Source organism: Cyprinus carpio, chromosome B15 (assembly GCF_018340385.1).
Source record: "Cyprinus carpio isolate SPL01 chromosome B15, ASM1834038v1, whole genome shotgun sequence".
Lineage (NCBI taxonomy): Eukaryota > Metazoa > Chordata > Actinopteri > Cypriniformes > Cyprinidae > Cyprinus > Cyprinus carpio.
This window is the reverse complement of record NC_056611.1, coordinates 10507444-10532617: the sequence shown is the minus strand read 5'-3', so window position 1 is coordinate 10532617 and position 25174 is coordinate 10507444. Positions and strand designations below refer to the sequence as shown.

Below are 25174 nucleotides of genomic sequence, written 5' to 3'. Positions count from 1 at the left end.
TATTTAGTCTTATTATTATTTAAAATAAAAAACATAACCCTGTATATAATTGGTATAATTATTCCCTTTGAATGGTAATCTGTTATTAATAAATTTGACCATAATGACACAATTTTTTTTGCTAAAATCAGATGAGAGTGGTGGAAATATTTCCCCCTGGTTTTTATAGTGCCTTTTGATGGTTTTCAAATATTCAATTTTAAATTTTAAAAACTAAATTAGCAAATGTTTCCTTTGATTTCCCTTAATAAGACACTGAATAACACACCATCATCCTCAAAATATTACTTATCACGCCATCTTTCCCAATGTCTGGCATAGTTTCACCATTAAAAGGGTGATTTATAGCCCAAATACTGATGAATGATTATACTTGTATAGGAATTAATATATTAAACCCTCTGCAATGCCTTTTCTCCATAGACTTCCATTGTACAGTAAGCGCATTACTCGTACTCAAAACTTTTGCTTATTTTTTTTACAAACTGAGGAACAAGCTGAAACAATTTTCTGTGCCCACAGATGCTGTCAGTAAAGCTTAAGCCGTATTATACCTGGAACAAGTTCTGCGTGTATTTTTATGTATTTCATTCTCTCTGCTAGATTCTTCTGAGAATCAATCAGGAAAAGAGGATGAAAAAAAAATTCAACTTGACTTGATTTATGCATCACCATGTTTATTATACCTGCTGGAAATGCTCCAACATTACCTTCCACGAACTACATCAGAATCTCTAAGGTTACATGTGTACAAAACAGTCCTTCATAGCAATAAGTTTCAAGCAAACCTAATTCTCAGTGACATGCAGCCTAATGCTCAGGTTTAGGGTCAGTTAGGAATAAGAATACACATCCAGTACAGCTAGTACTAGCAAAGATCAGCCGGTTGCTAACAGCGGCTGATCTAAGAACAGTCTAGGTAGTCTTTGTGCACTCATTTTGTATGCAGATAAGGCCGAGGGGCAACCTGCATATCAGTCCTCATAAGAAAACATCCATTCTCAGAGGTGAAGTCGTCTTCCCCATGGAGGGTAAACCGATGACGATACTGGAAAACACCAGACTCTCGGACTTCTTCCAAGGTATTTTTGCAAAAAGGTTCTCAGTAATACATAAAAAGTGGATCTGAAACTAAAGGTGGTGTCACTACAGAGCGCAGACAAAGAAAAAAAGTCCAGCTTAATAGATACTCTTTTTTTTTTTCCTTTCCATTTGTATCATGACTAATACATTTCTGGTGACCTGGAGATTATCAGCTTGACGTCAATCAGTTGTGAAAAACAAACTAGGGATGGGTCATGATGGTCGATTAGTCAATTAGTGAGATTAATTTGCATGTTAAACAAATGCTGCAGTTTAGCAGTTTAGGTCACAAAATTTGGGTGAAATTTTGCGGGCAAAAATGGTCTGCTGTCCATGCATGAAGCACCGTTCACAGAAGCCGTTTTCAACTTTCTGTTGATCAATGTGGCAAATTCACATGAACATGAATGCAATCTGCTCGAGGAACAACTTAACCTTTGAACTAATGTTTTGATTTTGTATTGAATTGATTTTGGATTTAAAATTTCAAGGAGCACCAGTATATGTGACCATACCTTTAGACAGTTTTGACCATTAAAATTCATCATATTCATCACCTTCAAAGCACCACCGTCAGGAAAGACACATTTAGAAGAATGTCTCTAACCATTGTGTCACATCTTAAGCTGTTTTTTGAATATTCTGCAAGTTTTTAAGATGCTGCAAATATTCAAAATTTTAAAACCATGTCTCGAGATCTTTTGGAAGGTTCTCTTCTATTTGTGTCCCCTAAAGTTACGGTCACATTAGCAAAATTTCATATGGGAAAAGTCTATTGTCAATAGTTAAGCAATTTATGAAGCTCCTTTCACACAGAATTCACTTTCAGACCAAGCAGCTTTCTGTTGGTAAATGTGGCGATTGCGTGTGACCAACTTGAACCAATTGCGAAATCTACATGAGGAAATCTTTCGTCCAGACATGAAATTAACTATTGCATGTATTTCCATTGAACTGACTGGGTTTCGCCTGTGAAAATATGCAGAATACTGGTATATGTGACCGTACCTTAAGAAAGACATATAGTTGGGGGAGACGAACCCAAAACCAGCCTATTTCGAAAAAAAATAAAAATTGTTTCAGTTTGACTTTGTGTCTATATGTTGGAATCCAAGATAGTTCTTCCCAAACTAAATATCTGCATCCCAGAAACAAATCTGCAGCAGTCCTGGCTGAAGGAGGTCAGAGTTCAGACGGACTGCCAAAGACAACTGAAGCTACATTGTTTTTTATTTTTTTACAGAGGACAACCTCCATTCTACGCTCGTGGTGCACTAAAAATCGCTAGAGTTGGGCAGGTACTCTTCATTCCTCTTGTTCTCGGCCTCAGTTCCTTTTTCAAAGAATGCTAACACGCTCTGTCAGCCCCTGCATGTCCGCGTCCTCTGCACCCTCCAGCTCATCGTCGTCGGACGCAGGTGGCGGGGGCACCAGGTGAGCAGGGTAGGGCAGCGTGTGGTCACGGGCGTACTGCTGCCAGCGGCTGTCATCGCTCTCGTGGGTTATGTAACGCTCCCCGAGCTTTGACTCCAACTCTCGGAGGTCCAACCAGGCCTGGTAATCCTGAAAGAGCAGACAGAGGTGGTGGGGGTAAGAGGAGAGAGAGCAGATAAGGAGATGATAAACACAGAAGGATGCCACAGCTAATGATGATTCATTTTGTTTTTGCGGTGTCTAAAAACGCTTTACTTAAGGAGCTTATTTGCCCTTAATGTAATTTGCTTGTCAAACATAAAACTCTCTTTTACTGCAAATCCATACTTGGATTTTGTCATCTCATGGGTTGTTTTTCACATTTGTCATTTTTCCTTCTTTCATGCGGAGCCTTTAATGTAATTACTGACCTATTTCCAATTTTATTTTATTTTTTATTTTCTTAATGTAAACATAATAGCCTTATCCTTGTCTAGATTATCCTTCTTGCTTCCACTCATTTATTTAAAATATGGTCTTTTTAATAGTAATAGTAGTTGAAATTTATATAATGCACACTCACAATCACACACATACGCAATATATTTCAGGTTCTTTAAAAAAACTCTTATGCTTACCAAGGCTGCATTTATTTGATAAAAAGGCAGTAAAAACAGTAATTGTGTAAAATATTGTTACACTTTAAAACAACTGATTGTATTATCTGATTGTATTGTATTAACTCTATTTTAATATATTTAAAAATACAAGTTATTCTTCTGATGACAAATCTGAATTTTCAGCAGTCATTCTGTGTTTGTGTGTTTGTTTGTGTGTGTGTGTGTGTGTGTGTGTGTGTGTGTGTGTGTGTGTGTGTGTGTGTGTATGTATATATATATATATATATATATATATATATATATATATAGATATATATATATATATATTATATAGATATATATATATATACACATACACACACACACATGTGGGACCCTAATCATGGAAAGAGCCATTAATAGCATGAGCCTGATGTTGGCATTACCTGTAGATAGGTATGGCTGAGACTCTTGTCTACACTGTAGCGTTTTCTCATCTTCACTTGCAGCAGGTTATTGATGAGGTCGATAGCTATGGAGATACGGAGAGATCACACAAATAAAATCTGCATTGATTGAAGCTAAATGATTTACAGCAGCGGACAGAAAATCAAAGGCGGATGGAGCGACTCAACGATCAGTCTGCTTTTAATGCATCGAATTTCTTTTTGTTATTATGAAGTAAATTTCCAGGAAGAGCCAAGCAAAGTGTTCTCTTTTCAGCTCTTTTAACTTTTCATATACTACTATGTTCAATTTGATCTGACATGTTATTGTACATCAGCAACTTTAATTCGTTGTGTTTTTACTGTGTTACCTTCAGGAGAGATCTGTTTCCATGGGTTTGGTGGGTACATGAAGGCGGCATTGTGGATCTGATCATTGATGTCTTCATCCTCGTTGAAGGGGAAAGTTCCACTCAGACTGACATACATGATCACACCTACAGACCACATATCCAGAGAGCGATTGTAACCCTGGTTCAGCAGGACCTCGGGGGCCAAATAAGCCGGCGTACCAACGACCGAACGGCGGAAAGACTTCTCTCCGATGATGCGAGCAAAACCAAAGTCACAAAGTTTCACCTGCGAATATCCCGTGTGGGTGGGAAGAAGTGTTAAGAGTCAACAAAGTGTAAAAAGGAGAACTATAACCTTTCATTATGCAACAGAAAAAAAAGAAGAAGCTGTAGTTTGTTTCCCATGCCTCTATATCAGAATGTGTTAAAGTAGCATTTTTTGAATTTCTGACCTGTGGGAAAGGATCCGCTGATGCTAACAGCACATTCTCAGGCTTGAGGTCACAGTGCACTATGTTTTTGAAGTGAAGGTGCCTCAGAGCAGCCAAAATCTAGAGAGGGAGTGAAAGAGAAGATACTAGTTTAAAATAATGTCTTTAAAGGCCCTTTCACACCAAGAATGATTACTATAACGATAACTATACAATAAAAATGTTGATGGCCAATCAGAATGTACCTGGCTTTTAAAGAGCAAGTATATATATATATATATATATAAATTAAAAACAGAACACAATGCTAATATAGTTATCGGCAACACTTTACAATAACAGTACATGAGTTTTCAGAAAGATTGAAATTATTAAGATTGAGATTGAGATTAATATTGCAACACACAAGTGTGAGTAACAGTTTTTATTATGTGGTCACTATTGCTTTGTCTCTTCTTACACATCGTTTGATATGTACTGAGTATTTATGCAGTGTTGACCTAAATCACAGCAGCGTTCATCTGTGAAGGCTGTCAAACATACATAACTATTAGCCAGTCATAGCAGTGGGTGTTTACTTCCGAGTCCAAAATCTGCCACACCTTTTCAAACAGAGCGTACTGATGAGGGGGTTCAAAACAGGACAGAAAATAGCTTATTAATTCTAAATGAGGTTTTTTTTTTATGTAAAAATCTTGATAACATAAGTGGATCTCAGAGGACAGCATGAAATAATAAAAAAGGTAGTTCATGACCCCTTTAAAGCAGTAGACGAAAAAAATGCTGCATGTGCTTGTAATAATAAACAGGACATTTATATAGTTATCATTATAGTTGTAGTTAATAGCAATTATAGCTATCCCTATTGGTGTAAACATGCCTTTAGAATGACTGTAATAACCATATGTCCAGGGTGCGAACAGCCTTTAAACTCTGAGAAGCAAGTTTTAAGCTCTAAACACTGCGCTGACCTGCGTGATGAGGAACTTGGTGAGTCTCTCAGGAAGTCGTCCTTTCTCACTCGACAAGATCATCTCGAGCATGTCACCATGAAGTTTTTCCATCACCACAAACACCTTCTCTGGCGTCTCAAACATGCATTCGAGATTCACTATACCCAAGTGTCGCAGGCTCTGAAAGAGGATGAAAGGACAAGATAAAGAGATGCGGTTGAGTGAGTCACCTTGTTGCTTATTTGCATTCACGATCTTATGTTAGGTGTCCTCACAATCAGCAGGCACACAGCAGGTTAAATTGTGTTATATGTGTTCATTATCATTCAGTCAATACAATGGCCCTCATTAGCCACACAGTTCTATGTGTGATGAATCATTGATTCTCCATCGCCCCCTGTTGGTCACCTGCAATATGGCTACTTCATTCCTCAGCTGGCTCTCCTGCTTGGTGGGGAACCGGAGCTTGTCGATCACCTTCACGGCTACATCCCGGCCACTTTTCCTGTGTTTTCCTGTGTGGGTTGAGAAAATGATTATGTGTTGTATATGTGAGATCATTTGCAAATGTCCTTTTTTGCATATCATTAGTGGTGCTTGCTATTGCATATACTTATGACAAGGGTTATGAAGAAGAATTCCATTTTTGTTGTTTAAACTTTTGAAAAAAACTAGAAGAATAATAAGATTCATTTTGCAGTGATGCCATAGAAGAACCATTTTTGGTTCCCCAAAGAACATGAAGAAGATTTTAATAATCTAAAAGGGATGCAGAATGTAGGATTTTGCCGATATCTGATTTGCCGATATTTTTCAACTCATTTTGGCTGATAGTCGATTCCAATACCGATATATTTCCTTTTATTTCCTTTATCTACAACATTAAGTCTCTCCTGTGCAAAGATAAGGAAAAATTTCATTTATTTTTTATTTATTTATTTATTTATTTTTTATACTTACTTGTTAGAATTAAATAAACAATAATGACGTTATTTTACAATGAGAGAACACTGAAAGCTGAAAATAACTAAGTGAACTAAATCAATCACTGCATTTTTTTCTTTTCTTTCTCAGATGTGGAAACATTAAAATTATTTGAAGATTTAAAAAGGAAAAAGTAAAAAAAAAATTTTTAAAGCTCCTTGAATTTAATTTCATAATCTGTTTTAAATAAATAAATAAATAAAAACATTACACATTAATGAATAAATCTGTATAGCCTATATATAATTTTACTTACTATATACATTTTTATTCATGTGAGCTTTAGCTTCTGACCTTTAAATCAAAGCATACTCTGATTTTATGACATCAATTACTGCTTTAGTTAATAGGCATATTGGCATAATTTATCATATCGGGCCAAACCTTATATTCACATTTTAAGCCATTATCGGCCCATTCCAATATCATTCCGATAATATTGTGCATCCTTAGAAAAAATACCCTTTTCCTTAAAGATTCCATGGATGTTAAAGGTTATTCATGGCACCATCAATGTCAAAAAGAACCTTTATTTTTAAGAGCGTAACTTGTCCCAAATTGGACTTCAGTCTAGAATATCATAACATATTAAGGGTGCATGTACACTGTTTACATGGTCCAGTAAGAAAACACCTAACAACCATCCAGAATAGCCTGGCAACCACCAAGAACGTCTTAGCAACTGCATAGCAATGGCCTAGCAAATGTTTAGAAATTTAAAAAAATCTGGTTTTCAGTCATAGACTTACCTCCATATACCACACCAAACTGTCCAGAGCCCAGAACCTCATCAGCAAAGATTTGATACACCATTCCAATGTCCTGTTGGGTACATCATCGTCGTTTATTATTATCTTACTCATTATCATAATCATCAGACTATGTGATGTATCACATCTTTAAAGGTCATGTTTACTCACCACGTTCTCCTGAATCTGACTGTTAGACACTGAGATGTTGACTGATGCCTGGCCTGAAAATGAATCAGATTAATAACCATATTAGTCTCACTTTATAATCTATTTAAAAAAAAAAAAAAAGTTGTAAAAAAGTATTTAAAATGTATATATATACTGCATATATACTGTGTGCGTGTGTGTGTGTGAGTGTGTTAGTCCAAATTAAGAAAATGAACATCAAATGAGCATCATATTATATTATCATATCATAGCACCATCATGTCCAACTAAATCCTTCACATAACCAAATGATTTGTTTAGGTTTCATAACAGTGACCACTATTATGATTATGTATGCAGAATCACACCTTTCTTCCAGAATTAATCTCACTTACGGTGAGGAGTATGACCTTCTGCTGGAGGGTTGTCTTGGAAGATGACTGGCATGAGGGCTTGACGTATAGCAGTCTCCCATCCTTTGGCAAACTCTCGTCCCACCCCACTATTGGGCGCAACACTGCTGGGGCTGATGGAGATGGGCAGACCAGACACACTAGATGACAGGGACGGGGTGGTGTTGGGGTCTTCACCAACAAAGTAGATCATCGTACCCGTCATGATCTCAAAGCAGTGGGGGCTTGTGCCAGGAGGGACAAGAGAGAAATCACCTGCCGGGCGGACCTCAAGGATTTCTGAGAGCGGGATCTCCTGTGGAGGGAGGCAAAGGGGCAAATTAGACCCTCAATTATGCAGACAATATGCACCAAGGTTAATTTAAAAGCAGGGTCTTGGTTAATGCCAATGTGAGTTGAGATAATTAACTGATTAAATGATACATCAAACCAGGTAATTCTACATGTGAAGTCACCCCAATGGACAACTAGCTTGTGAAAACCATACATAATGCATTATTTCATGAACCCAAAATATTCATGCTTCATCTGTCACTGTGAACGCATAATCCATAATGTAATGTGGCATATCCACACACACATTAACTCCTTTTTAATGTGCAATTTAGCTCACTATGTCCATAAACGGTGGGAGGCTTGTTTCCACCATGGGATGGATGGAAAAAATAATAAATAAATACTGTACATACATAAAAACAAAGACAAAAAAAGTGATTGCAACTTTTTATCTTACATTCAATCAATACAATTCATCAATAAAAAAATTTTTTCGCAATTATGAAAAAGTCAGAATTGTGAGACATAAATTCAGAATTGTAAAGAAAAAGGTCTCCTTTAGTTACCTTTTCATTTTTTTATTCTGTGGCAGAAAAAAAAAAAAAAAGTGAAATATAAACTCTGAACTGCGAGAAGAAAAGTTGGAATTCTGAGTTTAAATCTCACAATTCTAACTTTTTTCTTGCAGTTCTTAGGAGAAATAATAATTGTTGTGCTTTTTATATATCAATTTTTTTTTTTTTTTTTTTTTTATTATGAGAAATTTTTTGTTTTTGTTAGTTTATATCTCATAATTTTGACATTTGCGATTCTGAGAAAAGAAAGTCGGAGTTGCAAGATATGAACTCAGAACTGCAAGACAAACTCTAACTCTAAAAATTCTAACTTTTGTTCTTTAAATTCCAAGTTTCCGAATTTCTTTTAAACCATGGAATTAAAAAAGTAATTGTGTAATTTAGTAATTTAGTTTCTCAAAACTGCAAGAAAAAAGTCAGAATTGCCAGATATAAACTCAGATTTATAATATATAATGAGAAATCTACCCTTTGTTCTTGCAATTCCAAGTTTACATCCTCACAATTGTTTTTCTGTTTCCAACATGGAATAAAAAAAAAACGAATTGCTTTTTACAACTTTTTTTTTTTTCTCACAATTCTGAATTCGAATCTTGCAATTCTCAGAATTGCAAGAAAAAGTCAGAATTGTGAGATATAAACTTGGAATTGTGAGAATAAAAGTCCAAATGGTCAGATAAAAGGTTGCAATTACCATTTTTATTTCATTTTATTTTATTTATTTATTTTTTTATATAATTTTTTTCATGCATTGGCAGAAACATGCTTTCATAATAAACAGTCATTAAAACACAAAAGAAAGTGAGATTCTACCTTGTAGTATTTGTTGGTGGTGTCGTTTTGAAATAGGATGATGCATTTGCAGTCCAGGCGCCAGTAGTGTTTCTTCCTCTGTTGGAGGGTGGGATGAGAGGTCAGAGGTCATAGCTCAACAAGGAGTTGGTGCTGGGGTCAGATTCACCCCAGCAGACAGGAGGAAGAAAGCGAAGGGCAAACAGAGCTGAAGAGAAGAGGAGGAAAAAGAGGAGGAAAAACCAGAAGGAAAGTTAGAAAGAAAAGGTTAAATAGAAGTGAAATGCTACACAGAAAATCAGAAGTTTTACAGGAGGCTGAGAACAGGTCAATATATCAATGTTCAGAAAATGCCTCAGCCAATTTTTCCCCATTCTTTGTAAAAATACTTGTCTAGAAGCACCAAACACTATGAGTGACATTTACTGCTATTCATTCCTACAAACCAATACTCACTCCTGCAGGGGAAGCTCAGAATAGCCTGTGATTTAAAAGCTGAAGATTTGCTGATATTATAGTGCAAGTGTGCAGATGGAAGCAGAACATATAAAGAAATATCAATAGGGTGTTTGGAAGTGAGGTAAGAATAGTATAAAGACTAGACAGAAAACTCTGGCTGTGTTAAAAGAATAGTTCACACACAAAAAAATAAAAATAAATAAATAAATAAATGACTTCATTTACTCATCCTTATATCGTTCAAACTCTGTAGAACACAATTTATTTGTAAAAATCCTTGTCACTATATTCCATATAATGAAACAATGTTTTAAGATGCAAAACACCTAAATGATTAAATGAATATATAAATACATTAAAGTGGTCCATACTACTGCACTATATTACTATTAAAAAAACATTAAATAAATATATAAATGTAAAATTATTAAATAAATAATTAACCATATTAAAATAAGGTCACTGTCAACAAACGTTTGCAAATAGATAACCATAGTCTATGAGTGTCACTTTAAGTAATTAGGTAATTAATTATCAACTTAAAAATAAAAATGTTAGTAGATAAATTGGAATCTGGCAAATAGATATATTTATAATGTCAGTTAAATGTCATAAAATAACACCTACCTTCCAAACCATAAAAAATAATTACAAATAATTCATATAAATATATTAATTATAAATATGTATTTGATCAATTTAATGCAGTATTTTATATATATATATATATATATATATATATATATATATATATATATATATACACACACAGATGCTTGTGTCTGAAAATGTATGTCTGCGTCTGCCCTCATCCAACCTGACAGAGCTTGAGAGGTGAGGTGAAGAATGGCAGATAATTACCAAATGCTGATTTGAAAAGCTTGTCACATCATACCCAAAAATACTTGAGGCTGTAAAAGTGCTTCAGCTAAGTACTAAGTTAAGGGTTTGAATACTTATGCAGTGTACTTATTTCAGTTATATATATATTTAATTCTGTTTTTGCATTGTCATTATGGTGTATGAAGCGTAGATTGATGTGGGGAAAAAACATAAAGCTGCAACTACGGAGCCCCCCACATGACATGCAGGAAAAAAATAGTAGGCTAAATCGTGTGCACGATTTACGTTCCCTCAATGTACTAAAACGTGCACACGATTACTATTGCATTCCCTCGATTTACTATTCCGTTTTATAAATAGTGCACACGATTTACTAATTCGTTCCCTCGATTTGCTAAGTCGTGCGCACGATTTAGCAAAGCAAGGGAACGCAATAGTAAATTGAGGGAACGCAATAGTATTTGTGTGCACGTTTTAGTACATTGAGGGAACGAATTAGTAAATCATGCACTCAATTTATTTTATTTTTTTATTATTATTTTTTTTTGCATGTCATGTGCGGGGCTCCGTATTTTTTTTTGCATGTCATGTGCGGGGCTCCGTTCTTTAGTGTTAGGTGAGTGAGAAAAAAATGATGAGGTGTTTGAGTGATTTCACAAGGCACTGTATATATAGGTGCATCTCAAAAAAAAAATAATATTGTGAAAAGTTCATTTTTCTGTAACTTATTTCAAAAAAGTGAAACTTTCATATATTCTAGATTTATTACATGTAAAGTAAATCATTTCAAAAGTTTAATTTTGATCATTAGAGCTTATAGCTCATGAAAGTCAAAAATCTAGTATCTCAAAATATTAGAATATTTCCTAAGATCAGTAAAAAAAAAAAAAGGATTTGTAGAACAGAAAAGTTCAAGTTCATTAAAGTATATTAATTTATGCACTCAATACTTGGTCGGGGCTCCTTTAGCATAAACTCCAGCATCAGTGACAGTGAAGTGTGGCGTGGAAGCGATCAGCCTGTGGCACTGCTAAGGCACTGTAGAGCCTTCAGATAGTCTGTATTGTTGGATCGACTGTTTCTCATCTTTCTCTTGAAAATATCCCATAGATTCCATATGGGGTTCAGGTCGGGCATGTTGCCTGGCCAATCAAGCACAGTAATATCATGGTCACTGTGAGCAGGTGCTAAAGTCCTGCTGGAAAGGGAAATCTGCATCTCCATAAAGCTTTGTCAGCAGATGGAAGCATAAAGTGCTCCAAAATCTCCTGGTAGACAGCTGCATTGAATTTGGACTTGATAAAACACAATGAACCAACACCAGCAGACGTCATGGCACCCCAAATCATCACCGACATTAGAAACTTCATACTGGACTTCAAGCAGCTTGTGCACCTCCAGTCTTTCTCCAGACTCCAGACCTTAATTTCCAAAACAAATGCAAAATTTACTTTCATCTGAAAAGAGGACTTTGGATTACTGAGCAACAGTCCAGTTCTTTTTCACCTTAGCCCAGGTAAGATGCTTCTGACGTAGTTTCTGTTTCAGAAGTGGCTTGGAAGCCCTTTTCCTGAAGACGTCTGACTCCAGCTTCAGTCCACTCCTTGTGAAGCTCTCCCAAGTGTTTGAATTAGCTTAGCTTGACAGTATTCTCAAGCTTGCAGTCATCCCTGTTGCTTGTGCACCTTTTCCTACCCATTTTCTTCCTTCCAGTCAACTTTGCATTTAATATGCTTTGATACAGCACTCTGTGAACAGCCACCCCTTTCAGTAATGACCTTCTGTGACTTACCCACTTTGTGAAGGATGTCAATGATTGTTTTCTGGACCATTGCCAAGTCAGCAGTCTTCTCCATTATTGTGGTTTCAAAGAACAAGAGATACCCAGAATTTATACTGTAGGGATTGTCATTTAATGAAACTCAAATGTAAATATTTTAATATTTTGTGATACTGGATTTTTGACTTTCATGAGCTGTAAGCTCTAGTCATCAAAATTAAAAAAAAAAAAATTAAAATTAAAAAATAATGTATAAATGAAACTAAATTAAGTATTAAATATATGTTCATTTGTGAATTTGAAAATATCTATTCTTATTTTTGAATTAATACATTAATAATTGATTTCTGCATTCTATTTTGTAGTCTTCTTAAGTAATCTAAGTATTATAAAGCCTTTGGAAGATTTTTTGGTAAATGTAAGATGCTCTTCAAAAGATCCCCTCTTCAGTTGCAAAGGAAAAAGTCATACAGGTTTGAAACAACATGAGAGTTAGCAAATGAGGTCAGAATATTCATTTGTAGGTAAATTATCCCTTTTAGGTCAGCCAGCAGTTAGAGGAAGTACCAGTGTGTCCTTGTTGCTGTAGTGCACCATCCAGCCTTCCTTGATGGCTGTGCTAGAGCGACGTGTGGTCTGCCTGATCGACTGCACTACTCTCATCAGAGGAATATTAGCACTGGGGAAACATCACACACACACCATAAATGATGAGATCTTACAACAGAATCCAGGTGTGTGGCAGACATAGAGGTATGCAGGCAACTCTATGCTGAATAAAAGCTATTCGTTCAAGGAAAGATGCACCAAAACAACATGAATTGTGAATAGTTTATGAAAAGCCAATATCTTATTGGTCAGTTTGTTTTTGCAAAGGAAAGCTGAACTGCAATATGTGACTGCATAGTTGTAAATTGAATTTTCACACTTGATGTGAAGGGCTTGTACACCTTGTAATTTTGATGTATATGATTTGTATAATCCCAGGCTCATTGGAAATACATGACTCAAAATCTGAAATAGTTTGTCCAAATATACATATTTCACTGCACTTTTCAGATGACATGTCCACAATAGGTGCTTATCAGTAATATCTCTTTATTTCCACTGCTGATGCGGGTTTATATACAGCACAGTGTCATAAAAATAACATGCCTGTGGATACAAAATAGTTGCAAAATGACATTATGCTTCTTGAAGCATGTTTCATAGCAGTTTTGGGTAAAATGTGTTTTGAGTGACGCTAAATAGTGTGTTCAATTTTCTTAGTTTTTACATTGCTTATTGTACATATCACGGCATTTCAGAACTGAGTGAGTGGCACTGAATCGCATTAATAGCATTTTTTTTTAAAGCAGCCCTGACATAACTGATAGTATATTTTAGAAATGAAATGTCTGGTGAGTACCCATGATGGTTTAAAATTGTCATTTTAGCTTCCTTATGCAAGGCTTTGACCTCTTTTGTGGATTGCTGTGTCACTGTTTTCACCAGATTCGTACCAGAGTGCTCCATATCACAAGTTCTACACTCTACCGGGTGAGCTATCGAGCAAGTTTACTATGTCAAGAAAAGCCATACATATGGAGCTGGTTATGTTATGCACACAATAAAATGTATTAGATTTCAAATCAAACACTTTGGTAAAAATATTTTTAATGTCAGAACATAGAATTGTGCAAAAATAAGCCTAATCTGCTACTGTAATTCTAATTTGTGTGCAAAGTTGGACAAAAGTTGTTGCTATTTTATTACCACTAGTGTTCATTTCAGTTGGAGCTCTAGTGAAATATATATATGTATGTGTGTGTGTGTGTGTGTGTGTATGTATGTATGTATATATATGTATATATAGGTTCATTTTTGCAGAAGTGTAGGCAGTCACGTATTTCCAATGAGCCTGAGTTGCATAAACCTCTATTATTATTCTTTCCAATTTTGTGTTTACGATGACTAGGTCTGAATTTTGTCTGTGTGTCTAAAATCTAGCTGTCTTACTACCTCTGGTCTCCAGTGGCTCCATGCTGGTTGCTGTCTGGGGAGAAAGACCCGGGGATACTGCAGGCCTCATCTGAGTCGTCCATCAGAGATGACTTATCAGTGTCAGAATACTCATTACTGTAGTCCATCGGCACCTCCATGTCTGTGCTTGGACTTAATATGTCTAAGAGGCAGACAGATGGGAAAGAAGTAAAAAATTCACACACAAGCACTGTGAAGTGACAAACAATAATTATATGTTTGCAGAAGCAGAAGACACAGTGCAAATATTCCAAATGTGTTAACAATGTCCATCGTGTCAACAATGTCTCTCTCACACTTATTACCGAGAGTCTCCCCTAAGCAGTCATTTGGGACCTTGTATGCACATCGCTTGTGGCAGTTGAACTTGCAGTCTAAAAAAAGAAGAAGAAGAAGAAAGAAAAAAAAATAAGTGTCATAAAATCAAATATTATATCAAATATAAATATTATTATAATAATATTATACAAATTAATATAGGCTTTGAAAGGCTTAATGCATCCTTTGATTAATAAAATTATTAATTTGTTTAAAAAAAGAAAAGAAAAAAACTTACTGACCCATTTTTTTAAAAAGAGAGTGTACATATTGAGTGTACTTTTACTGTTATTTTAAGATAATCTACAAGCAAGATAACTACATAATTACATAATCTCCAACTCAATATTTAATTTAAACTCAAATCAATATTTTATGTCCATGCATTTTTTTTTACTTGACTGAAGAATGTCCAGTCAGCCAATCATTACCGCAAACTCAATCCAATCACCTTGTCATTGCATTCCCATATGGGTCATTATGTAGATCAATGTGGAATTCACTAATACAACATGAATGAATGTTGTAGTACTAATCTGTAAATCAGGATGGATTATTGAGCAGGATTGTCAGACCTTTGCACTGGAGTCCCTGGCGGAAGAGTCCTCTCAGCAGTCTCTTGCAGTACTGACACACGGTGGGACGCGTGTACGAGTGAACGGCGAATGTGTGCGGGACCTTCACTTTAGTCATGAGGATCTTGTCCAGGTGGACGGGCCGCCCGGTGTAAAAGCGCCTGGCCTCACTGGGGGTGCGGGGCTGGAGACAAATCAACATGATATGATATTATTGAATTAAACATTAATATTCCATTATGTTAAAGTTAATTGAAAAATCTATGTATATTATTACTAACTATAGTTAATTATATTTTTATGGTAACACTTTACAATAAGGTCCATTAGTTAAGTCATCTTAAGTAATGCATTGACTAATATTAACTTAATATAAGCAATACATTTGTTACAGTATTGAGTAACCTTTTTTAACAGTAAGTAATAAAAAAAAACAGAGAAAACTTTTAATTTTAATAATGTTTTAGTAAATGTTGATAGATAGATAGATAGATAGATAGATAGATAGATAGATAGATAGATAGATAGATAGATAGATAGATAGATAGATAGATTTTAAACATGGAATTGAATGTGTGCTGTACCATCTGAGTATGCGATCGGATAAGACTGGCTTCTTCAGACGTCACGCTGCTGTTGAGACTACTGAGGGACTCTGCGGTGGACAGACGCAGAGACTGACTGCTGGTGAGGGACGTGGTGGACAGCCGCCGCTTCCTCGCACCACTGCAGTTATTGGGAATGCTAAAAGCACAGCGCTTGTGGTAATTCAGTCCACAACCTGCAGGGGGAGACAGTGAGAGGGCAAAAAGTTGGGCACGGTGGGCATATATCACACTTATGTCCAAACACTCTTGGACATAGATGGAGATAGCTAGGCCATGGAAAATAAATGTAGTTGCATGACAGCTCATAACAAGTCTAGCTTTGATTGAATGAAAACAAGTGCGGTGTGAAGAATACAAATTGTGAAAGACAGAGTCCCCACCATCGCATTTGAGTCCTTGACGCACCAGGCCGAAAAGCATCTCGCCGCAGTGATCGCAGAATGCCGGTGCACGATACGAGTGCACGTTTAACGCGTGAGGACGAATCTGGAAGTCCTCGGATGTAGCAGCAGCTGCAGAATACACAACAAAATCACAAAAAGGAGACATCAGTGCTAACTGTTTTAACTGCTTTGTTGCTGCGTGTTTGAACACCTTTTTAGCTATTGGTTAATACCAATCAACTTACCGGACAAAACAACTTCCACCAGGTCCCCCTCCTGGATGTCCGACACAGCCTTGACCAGCTGCAGGATGTTACTGCTGCTGGTGTCATGCTTAAAGAGGATGATCTTGTCATAGATCCCATAAAAGCCACATTCAGGAAACTGGACAAAACAAAGAGAGAAAGAAACATTGATTAGCCTCATTTATAACCCATCTTTACATATCCACTACACTCTGCTAATGTAATATTTCTCTTTTCCTGTTGTTAGCAACCTTCACCACATTGCAGCAGCTCATAACAACCACATCCTTCATAGATTTTTGGACAAACATGGAGAATCCAAATTTGAGATTAGCTACTTAGATCGACGGTCATCATGTTAATGAAGAACCATCTTCAAGGGTCCCTGATGGTGACACTTTTGCAGGTGTACCCACCAGAGATCCCCTCTCTTATTTGTGCAAGTGTTGCACGTCAAGGCGGGGTGGGGGTGTTCTTTGCTTCTGCCAGCTGCATTTTGAAGATTTCCTGTTGTTGCAGAGAAGAGCTTTTAATTTTCGTAGCTCTGCTGCCGTAAGACTTCTGAGCGGTTTTTAGAGGTTTTATACATTTATAGGAAGGATTTATAAAAAGTTCAAAACAATACGTAAACATAACGTAGGTTTCATTACCAGAAACTTATCTTGTGTCCAAAACAACCATTTACTGAAATGATGCAGGGAAACTTTTTTAATGTCAGATTAATGCACACAACAGCCCACATTTACGTCAACAATGCAGCTTTCATGAAACTTGGGTCACTCAGTCAGTCAAGATGAAGAAATAAGGATGTAGTAGGATAGATAATATTATTTAAAAACATGACAAGTAGTAAATCTTATTCCAGTAAGTATATAACCAACAATAACAAATATAGGAAAGCTTTGCTAAAGTTATGTGGCCATTAAACATTTTACTGATCAATTTTGTTCAGAAATTAAGATTCTGTTATCCCTTACTTAAACTCTTGTTGTTCCAAGCCTGTATGACTTACTTTCCTCTTAGGAACACAAAAGAAGTTAGTTTGAAAAATATTTTTTTAGTCCATACAATGAACATCAAAGGGGTCCAATGTTGTTTGGATCCCAAATGATATTCGTTTTATCTTATGTTCCACAGAAGAAAGAAAGTCATACATGTTTGAAATTACATTGATAATAGTAAATGATAAAAGAATTTTAATTTTGGGGTCAACTGTATTTTAAAATGTGTTTAAAAATTTGTTTAATGTTACAGTGTGTTCTTGCTTTACAAAGAGGCTGATACTGAAAGGCTTCCTACACCGCAATATATATATATATATATATATATATATATATATATATATATATATATATATATATATATATATATATATATATATATATATATATATATATGTTTTCTTGTTTAGTAGTTTTGTCTTTTTTGTCTTCTAGTACAAGTATCTGAACATTCTTAAATCAAGATAAATCTACTTGAAAAGCAAAATAGCTAAAGATTTTATTTTTCCTTAAACATATATCAAAATTGTTTTTTTCTTTTTTGCTTAAAACAAAGAAAAATATCTGCCAATGGGGCAAGAAAAATGATCTTGTTTTCCATTTAAATTTAGATTATATTTTCTTACCCTATTGGTGTTTTTTTTTTTTTTTTTCTTGTTTTAAGGAAAAATCATCAAAATTTTGATAAACATTTCAGGAAACAAGACTTAATATCTTAAGTCATTTTGTTTCTCATGCAAATTTAGCTGGATTCAAGAATGTTTAGATATCTGTAATGGAAAACAAGACAAAAATACGAAGAAAAACTATTCTGCAGTGTACAAACTTGACTGAATCCAAAAGAAAACCTATAGCCCATGTGTTAAACTTTGCATCTCATTTTGCATTCAAAGATACATTTTAATTTGAGACTTTATAGGTACATTAGTGAAAACAGACAGTTTTATCCTAAGGCTCATGTAATATTGCATTATCACTATTTTAATGCAATAAAACATTGACAAACATTAGCATTGGCCCTCAAGAGAAATAAAAGGTTCAAAACTCTATACGGTGATCCTTTTAAGGCCTGGTGCATTTTTAAAACCAAATGGCGATATTACAAACCAACAAAAAATCATTTACATCCAATGCCTTTTAATCACCAGCCATGTAGAGCAGCAGAAGACGCAGTGGAGCAGCTCTTTGATGAAGATCTTGCAGGGGGGATTCCGACGCAGTGTCGCGCAGAGCCCATTTGTGCTAATTAGCATGAGAGCTGGTGTGGTGGATTTGCTTGGTTGCTTTTCATTTTGAGCTGACAGCTGTGACCGTGCTGTGATATAAGCCTGAGAGCCAGTCGGGTGTGATACCCGAGCACTTCTGCATTACAGCCATTGTCTGCCAATCATTGTAGAGCGAAATCCCACTTGGCACCGAACAACTACCTGGCATGAGAAGATTAGCTACCTGAACAAGCCAACTTGGAGCAAGTTTGAAATGAGAAAGCTGGGCACAATCAATAGCATGACAAAAGTGCAGTGTTACATGTAATGGATGACAGAACAACAAGGATGAAAAAAGATATAGCCGCCCCATACCGCAGGTCAAATGAGTGTGGGACGTAGGCTTGATAATGTCAGTCAAATGCATAGGGACTTATCAGCGATGCAGATCTCCTGAATACTTTATAATGTGCCATTCAACACATGTCATACAACTCAGTGAGCTGGATGCCATCACAACCAGCATACCGAACCTGACTCTTGCCCCTTGTCTTGTGTCAGTGTTTGTGTACAAGCGACGCTGGAGAAAATCAGTTGGGATTTTCCACTACGGAACATGGAATCATTGCTGATATCGGTGCACAAATAGCACTCTGAAAAAAAAAGGCATTCATGTGTAAAGAATCCTTTAAATAAGTAAAACCTGATTCAAGGTTCAACCAGAACAGTACATTGGTCTCACATCCAAGTCATGGTGGAGTTTGGTGGGATTTTCCGAAGAACAAAGTGATATGATGTAATTTCAAAAAAAAAAAAAAACTTCAAAGCATGTTAATTTAGAGCAGGGGTGTCAAATTCAGTGACTTTTTTTCATGTTTAATATTCTAAAGCTGCTTGTTTTAAAGAAATCTGTTGTACGAAGTGATATATAAATAAAGGTGATGTGACTTGACCGGAGCACCAAGTTGAGTATATGGGGGCTTTAATGAAGGATCATGCTGATGTAGTGATACAAACATGGAAAACCATTTATAGTGCAACAGCGAGGAGTGTGAGAACACAAAACCCAGGCACGACATCAGAGAGACAACAGGAAGAGACAAACTGAGACAAAAGGAAAGAGAAAGAATATAGAGAATTACTACACTCCATACCCAAAACAACACCTTTCCACCCAGTTCCTGTTTTTCCCACCGCCTAAGGATTCCCATGTGTTCCTTTCAGAGCACATGTGGCTAACCTCCACCTCATCCAAAGGAAGAGACAGACCCTGGTCCGTGGCCTTCCGCTCAAAATACTCCCTCCCTCTCCCTAAAGCTTCCACAAGAAAGTCAACAACCCTCCATCTTGTCTATTTCCAGAGGCTTGAGCTGCTGCCAAAGATTATAGTCCACACCCGGGCCTGCTACCACAACTTCTAACCAACCTCTAAACATGCTTGACAGCAGCAGGCGGCCTCAGGCGAAAACAGTCACACAGTGGCTTGAGGCTCTTGCTAAACTGGGCAAAGTCTGTTCAGAATCTGTCTGCAATTAATGGAGCTGCTCTAGTGACTTATGAGTCAAATGGCTATTTCTCTTCTGTTATATAACTATAGTATTAAACTATTATAAGACTATTGCACAGTCTCAGATTGTTCAATGATCGCCGTATGCATCTTTTATACAAACATGACAATGTATACATGGACTGTATACACATCACTGGCAGTTGGGAGCACTGGAATGGAGAATAAATTTTAGGTATGCTGTCGACAAAATATTGAGTACCCTGGAATTGATAAATAAAAAGAGCAGCCACAGGACGATTGCATTTAAACTTAACATTTAAATGAAAAAGGACCAAAATGAGAGCAAAACAACCAAATGTCTGGACAAATAATCTTACAAATGGAAAACAGCATGTTAAATGAATTGAAGAGGTTTGCCCATGTCATAAACACAAATCACACTCATTTGAAAACCATGTCTGAGGGGCAACATTTCTGCAAACTGATATTTCTATATCAAACAACATTTTCAAAGTCACATGTAAATGAAGTATGTACATTGCTGGTCTAAAACAAGACAATAAAATACGAGTCATACAATAGCCTGCATACTAAAACTAGCTCCAACAAGCACTTGCTACTTACTACTTTGTACAAACCCAGTCCTCGTTTTATTTGTCAATTAAACTGATAGCAAAACGTTTTTCCAGACATTTTACATTAAATGGACCGTAGACCAAACTGTCGGCCACAAATCACTCGGCTACATATGTATCCTCAATTGTTCCTATGCATGTTTGCACAGCGGCACAAACAATAGACGCTGGTGCAATCATATCTGCCATTCCCTGGGCTTTGCTTGGAGACAGCGCAGTGTTTCTAAGGGTGCTTTGTGTTGACTAGGATCGTGTTTCTCGCATGGTCGCAGGCGGCTGTGCCCATTATGACTCTGATGAATTATGGAAACCATTGCCCCTTCTCTTCTCTTCTCTTCTCTTCTCTTCTCTTCTCTTCTCTTCTCTTCTCTTCTCTTCTCTTCTCTTCTCTTCTCTTCTCTTCTCTCACAGTAGCAGTCTACACAAACACCTTTCATAACATCTGTCAGAACTTTAACCCCGTCTTGTCTCATCAGACATGAGTATGCTGACATAAAAAACCACATGCTATAAATAGCCATTGCCCTGCTTTACATGTAATATTGGAAATCTCTGGACTGACTGAAAGCAATAAAGATGAGTGACATTTATTTGCACTTCCAAGTGTTACATGTATTTTTTGTTTTCCCTCCTCGTGTTACCCATCAAGTGCCAATAAAAGGTGATCCCCAGTGCGCTCCAGGGATTTGGACTGATCTGGCAACAGCTTCTTCTAATAAAAATGTAGCATCAAATGAACTGCACAGCTGATCTCCCAATATGAACAGCTTTAGTTTTTAAGCAGCTCAGACTGTAAAGCACATATGGAAGCTTGCATATATATACACAGCTCATCGGGGGAGGCAGGGGAGGCACCGCTTCCCCATAATTTTGAGGTGAAAATGGGAGGAGGACAATTTAATGGTAATAAAAATCACAGTTCGCTGGTAATGTACCAAGTACTTACGATAAGTAGCGATACTGAATATTTGATTCCTAACAGATTTACCGAGCTGTCATTCAAACAGTATATATACAAATTTAAAATAAAGGGAAAACACGCCTAAGCTAATATAGGTTACAGCAGTCGACTTAATTAAATGGTGCAGCAGGCAGATCTCTTTTAACACAGACTTTTAAGAAGGTATGAATGTTTGCTTCAAGTGATAGGCCAGGTAAGTGAAATTATATTATCTTGCTGTATGTGTGTTATTTTCTTTACGTTTTCTGACTAAAAACAACCAAAAAGCCATTTTAAAGTGGTTAAGCAAATAATAATAATAATAATATTAATCAGCAGGGATCACAGAAAAATACAATTAGTGTGCCTCCTCTATTTTAAAACCCACGAGCCGCCACTGTATATACAGTGGTGTGAAAAATCGTTGGCCCCCTTCCTGATTTCTTATTTTTTTGCATGTTTGTCACACTTTAATGTTTCAGATCATCAAACAAATTTAAATATTAGTCAAAGATAACAAAAGCAAACACAACATGCAGTTTTTATGTGAAGGTTTTTATTATTAAGGGAAAACAAAATCCAAAACTACATGGCCCTGTGTGAAGAAGTGTTTGGCCCCCTGCTAAAACTGTGGTTTATCACACCTGAGTTAAATTTCTCCAGCCACACCCAAGCCTGATTACTGCCACACCTGTTCGCAATCAAAAAATCTCTTAAATAGGACCTGCCTGACAAAGTGAAGTAGACCAATCTGTTAATTAGGAGCTGGATATCATGCCGAGATCCAAAGAAATTCAGAAACAAATGAGAAAGAAAGTAACTGAGCTCTATCAGTCTGGAAAAGGTTATAAAGCCATTTCTAAAGCTTTGGGACTCCAGCGAGCCACAGTGAGAGCCATTATTCACAAATGGCAAAAACATGGAACAGTGGAGAACCTTTCCAGGAGTGGCCGGCTGACCAAAATTATCCCAAGAGCACAGCGACGACTCATCCAAGAGGTCACAAAAGACCCCACAACAACATCCAAAGAACTGCAGGCCTCACTTGCCTCAGTTAAGGTCAATGTTCATGACTCCACCATAAGAAAGAGACTGGGCAAAAATGGTCTGCATGGCAGAGTTCCAAGCGAAAAACTGCTGCTGAGCAAAAAGAACATAAAGGCTTGTCTCAGTTTTGCCAGAAATTATCTTGATGATCCCCAAGACTTTTGGGAAAATACTCTGTGGACTTTGGAAAATACTCTGTGGACTCTGTGGAGTTTAACTTTTTGGAAGGTGTGTGTCCCATTATGTCTGTCATAAAAGTAACACTGCATTTCAGAAAAAGAACATCATAACAACAGTAAAATATGGTGGTGGTAGTGATGGTCTGGGGCTGTTTTGCTGCTTTAGAACCTGGAAGACTTGCTGTGATAAATGGAACAATGAATTCTGCTGTTTACCAGAAAATCCTGAAAGAAAATGTCCGGCCAGCTGTTCATGACCTCAAGCTGAAGCGAACTTGGGTTCTGCAGCAGGACAATGATCCAAAACACACCAGCAAGTCCACCTCTGAATGGCTGAAGAAAAACAAAATGAAGACTTTGGAGTGGCCTAGTCAAAGTCCTGACCTGAATTAGGGCTGTGCAATTAATCGCATTCGATTGTCGTGCGCATCTCGTCAGTAAAGCCGGTCCCGTGATTAGTGCTAAATCACCATCACCTTCTTTTAGACTGAGCGGCTTTCACTACACAGAGCCGTATTTTACTGACAAACTAGGTGATATAGTGTTCGAAATCGAATGCGATTTATCTGCGATTATGAGGGCGATTTTGCCTAATTGTCAGTGAAATACGGCTCTGTGTAGTGAAAGCCACTCAATCTAAAAGCAGGTGATGGTGATTTAGCACTAATCACGGGACCGGCTTTACTGACGAGATGCGCACGACAATCGAATGCGATTAATTGCACAGCCCTAACCTGAATCCTATTGAGATGCTGTGGCATGACCTTAAAAAGGCGGTTCATGCTCGAAAACCCTCCAATGTGGCTGAATTACAACAATTCTGCATAGATGAGTGGACCAAAATTCCTCCACAGCGCTGTAACAGACTCATTGCAAGTTATCGCAAACTCTTGATTGCAGTTGTTGCTGCTAAGGGTGGCCCAACCAGTTATTAGGTTTAGGGGGCAAACACTTTTTCACACAGGGCCTTGTAGTTTTGGATTTTGTTTTGCCTTAATAATAAGAACCTTCATTTAAAAACTGCATGTTGTGTTCACTTGTGTTATCTTTTACTAATATTTAAATTTGTTTGATGATCTGAAACATTAAATTTTGAAAGTGATTGTTGTGTTTAATTGTTTTGTATTTTGGTAATATCTTTTTCACACCACTGTGTATATATATATCAGGGGTGAGAAGAGGCAACGTCTCCACCGCGCTATAATTGGATATGATCGGTTAAGGTTGAATGTGATTGGTTCGTGTGATAAATCCCGCCTCTTGTTTTAGTGCGAACTCTCGGTCTGAATGAAGAAAATGGTGACGTTATTGACTAATTATAAGTAAGTGAACAACACTCCTGCTTAGATATCACTGCTTTGTGTCACGTCAAAATAAAACTTGAAATGGTCTGAAAACATGATGATTGTGTCAGTTAACTAACATGAACAAATAATGAACATTTATTACAGTATTTATTAATCTTTGTTTATATTAGTTAATACAAATACAGTTGTTCATTGTTAGTTCACAGTGAATAAACTAATGTTAACAAACAACTTTTGATTTTAACAATGCATTAACTAAGATTAATAAATGCTGTAGAATAGGCTATTGTTTATTCTTAGTTCATGTTAACTAATGAAACCTTATTGAACCTTATTGTTTCCAGAATATTGTTCAAATTGTCACTGCCTTTAGTTATTATTTTGGAATAAATATAAAAATGCATAAAAACACTATGAAATTTAGAATTAGTATTAAAAATAATAAATAAAATACAAAATAGAATTATATTTGTTCTCTTTTTTATGTAATATTTATTTACCCAGGAAAATGTGACAACATTAACTATATATATATATAAATAACTGCCTCCTCATTTAAAAAACATCACCGCACACCACTGAGATACTTATATCATTTATATATAAGAATGAATTGATTTTCTTTTTTTTTTTTTCGCATCTCGTCTCTGTTGAAAAAAATTTACATGTTGGAAAACTTACATGTAAGTTCCAGTCTTTTGGAACTATCAATATGGACACACACTCACATATACATATAGCACATTCATTTATGGACCCCTTTAAAGCACTTTGTTGCTTCATTCTGTTATATGATCATGGTCACATGACCATGACCATGGTTTGAGCAGTTTTAGAATGAATGGTTGCAACACCATGACCCACTTCAGTCTGTGATTATTCCCACATATCAAGCCCTCG

General features: G+C 36.4%; 1 protein-coding gene across 1 annotated transcript in view; it reads right to left on the bottom strand.

Moving 5' to 3' along the window:
- Window positions 1-656: 656 nt before the first annotated feature.
- The window catches only part of prkd2 (protein kinase D2), a 38745-nt gene continuing 14227 nt past the window's right edge, over window positions 657-25174 (bottom strand). The window contains exons 2-18 of the mRNA XM_042739176.1: window positions 16451-16589; window positions 16203-16334; window positions 15799-15995; window positions 15215-15398; window positions 14627-14695; window positions 14301-14463; window positions 12867-12978; window positions 9239-9316; window positions 7557-7869; window positions 7183-7235; window positions 7012-7084; window positions 5687-5793; window positions 5297-5458; window positions 4347-4445; window positions 3913-4180; window positions 3542-3627; window positions 657-2646 (exon numbers count right to left, since the gene is read on the bottom strand). Of these exons, the coding sequence (XP_042595110.1) occupies window positions 2422-2646; window positions 3542-3627; window positions 3913-4180; window positions 4347-4445; window positions 5297-5458; window positions 5687-5793; window positions 7012-7084; window positions 7183-7235; window positions 7557-7869; window positions 9239-9316; window positions 12867-12978; window positions 14301-14463; window positions 14627-14695; window positions 15215-15398; window positions 15799-15995; window positions 16203-16334; window positions 16451-16589 (2460 nt within the window). The 3' untranslated portion in view covers window positions 657-2421. The remainder of the gene's footprint in view (window positions 2647-3541; window positions 3628-3912; window positions 4181-4346; window positions 4446-5296; window positions 5459-5686; window positions 5794-7011; window positions 7085-7182; window positions 7236-7556; window positions 7870-9238; window positions 9317-12866; window positions 12979-14300; window positions 14464-14626; window positions 14696-15214; window positions 15399-15798; window positions 15996-16202; window positions 16335-16450; window positions 16590-25174) is intronic.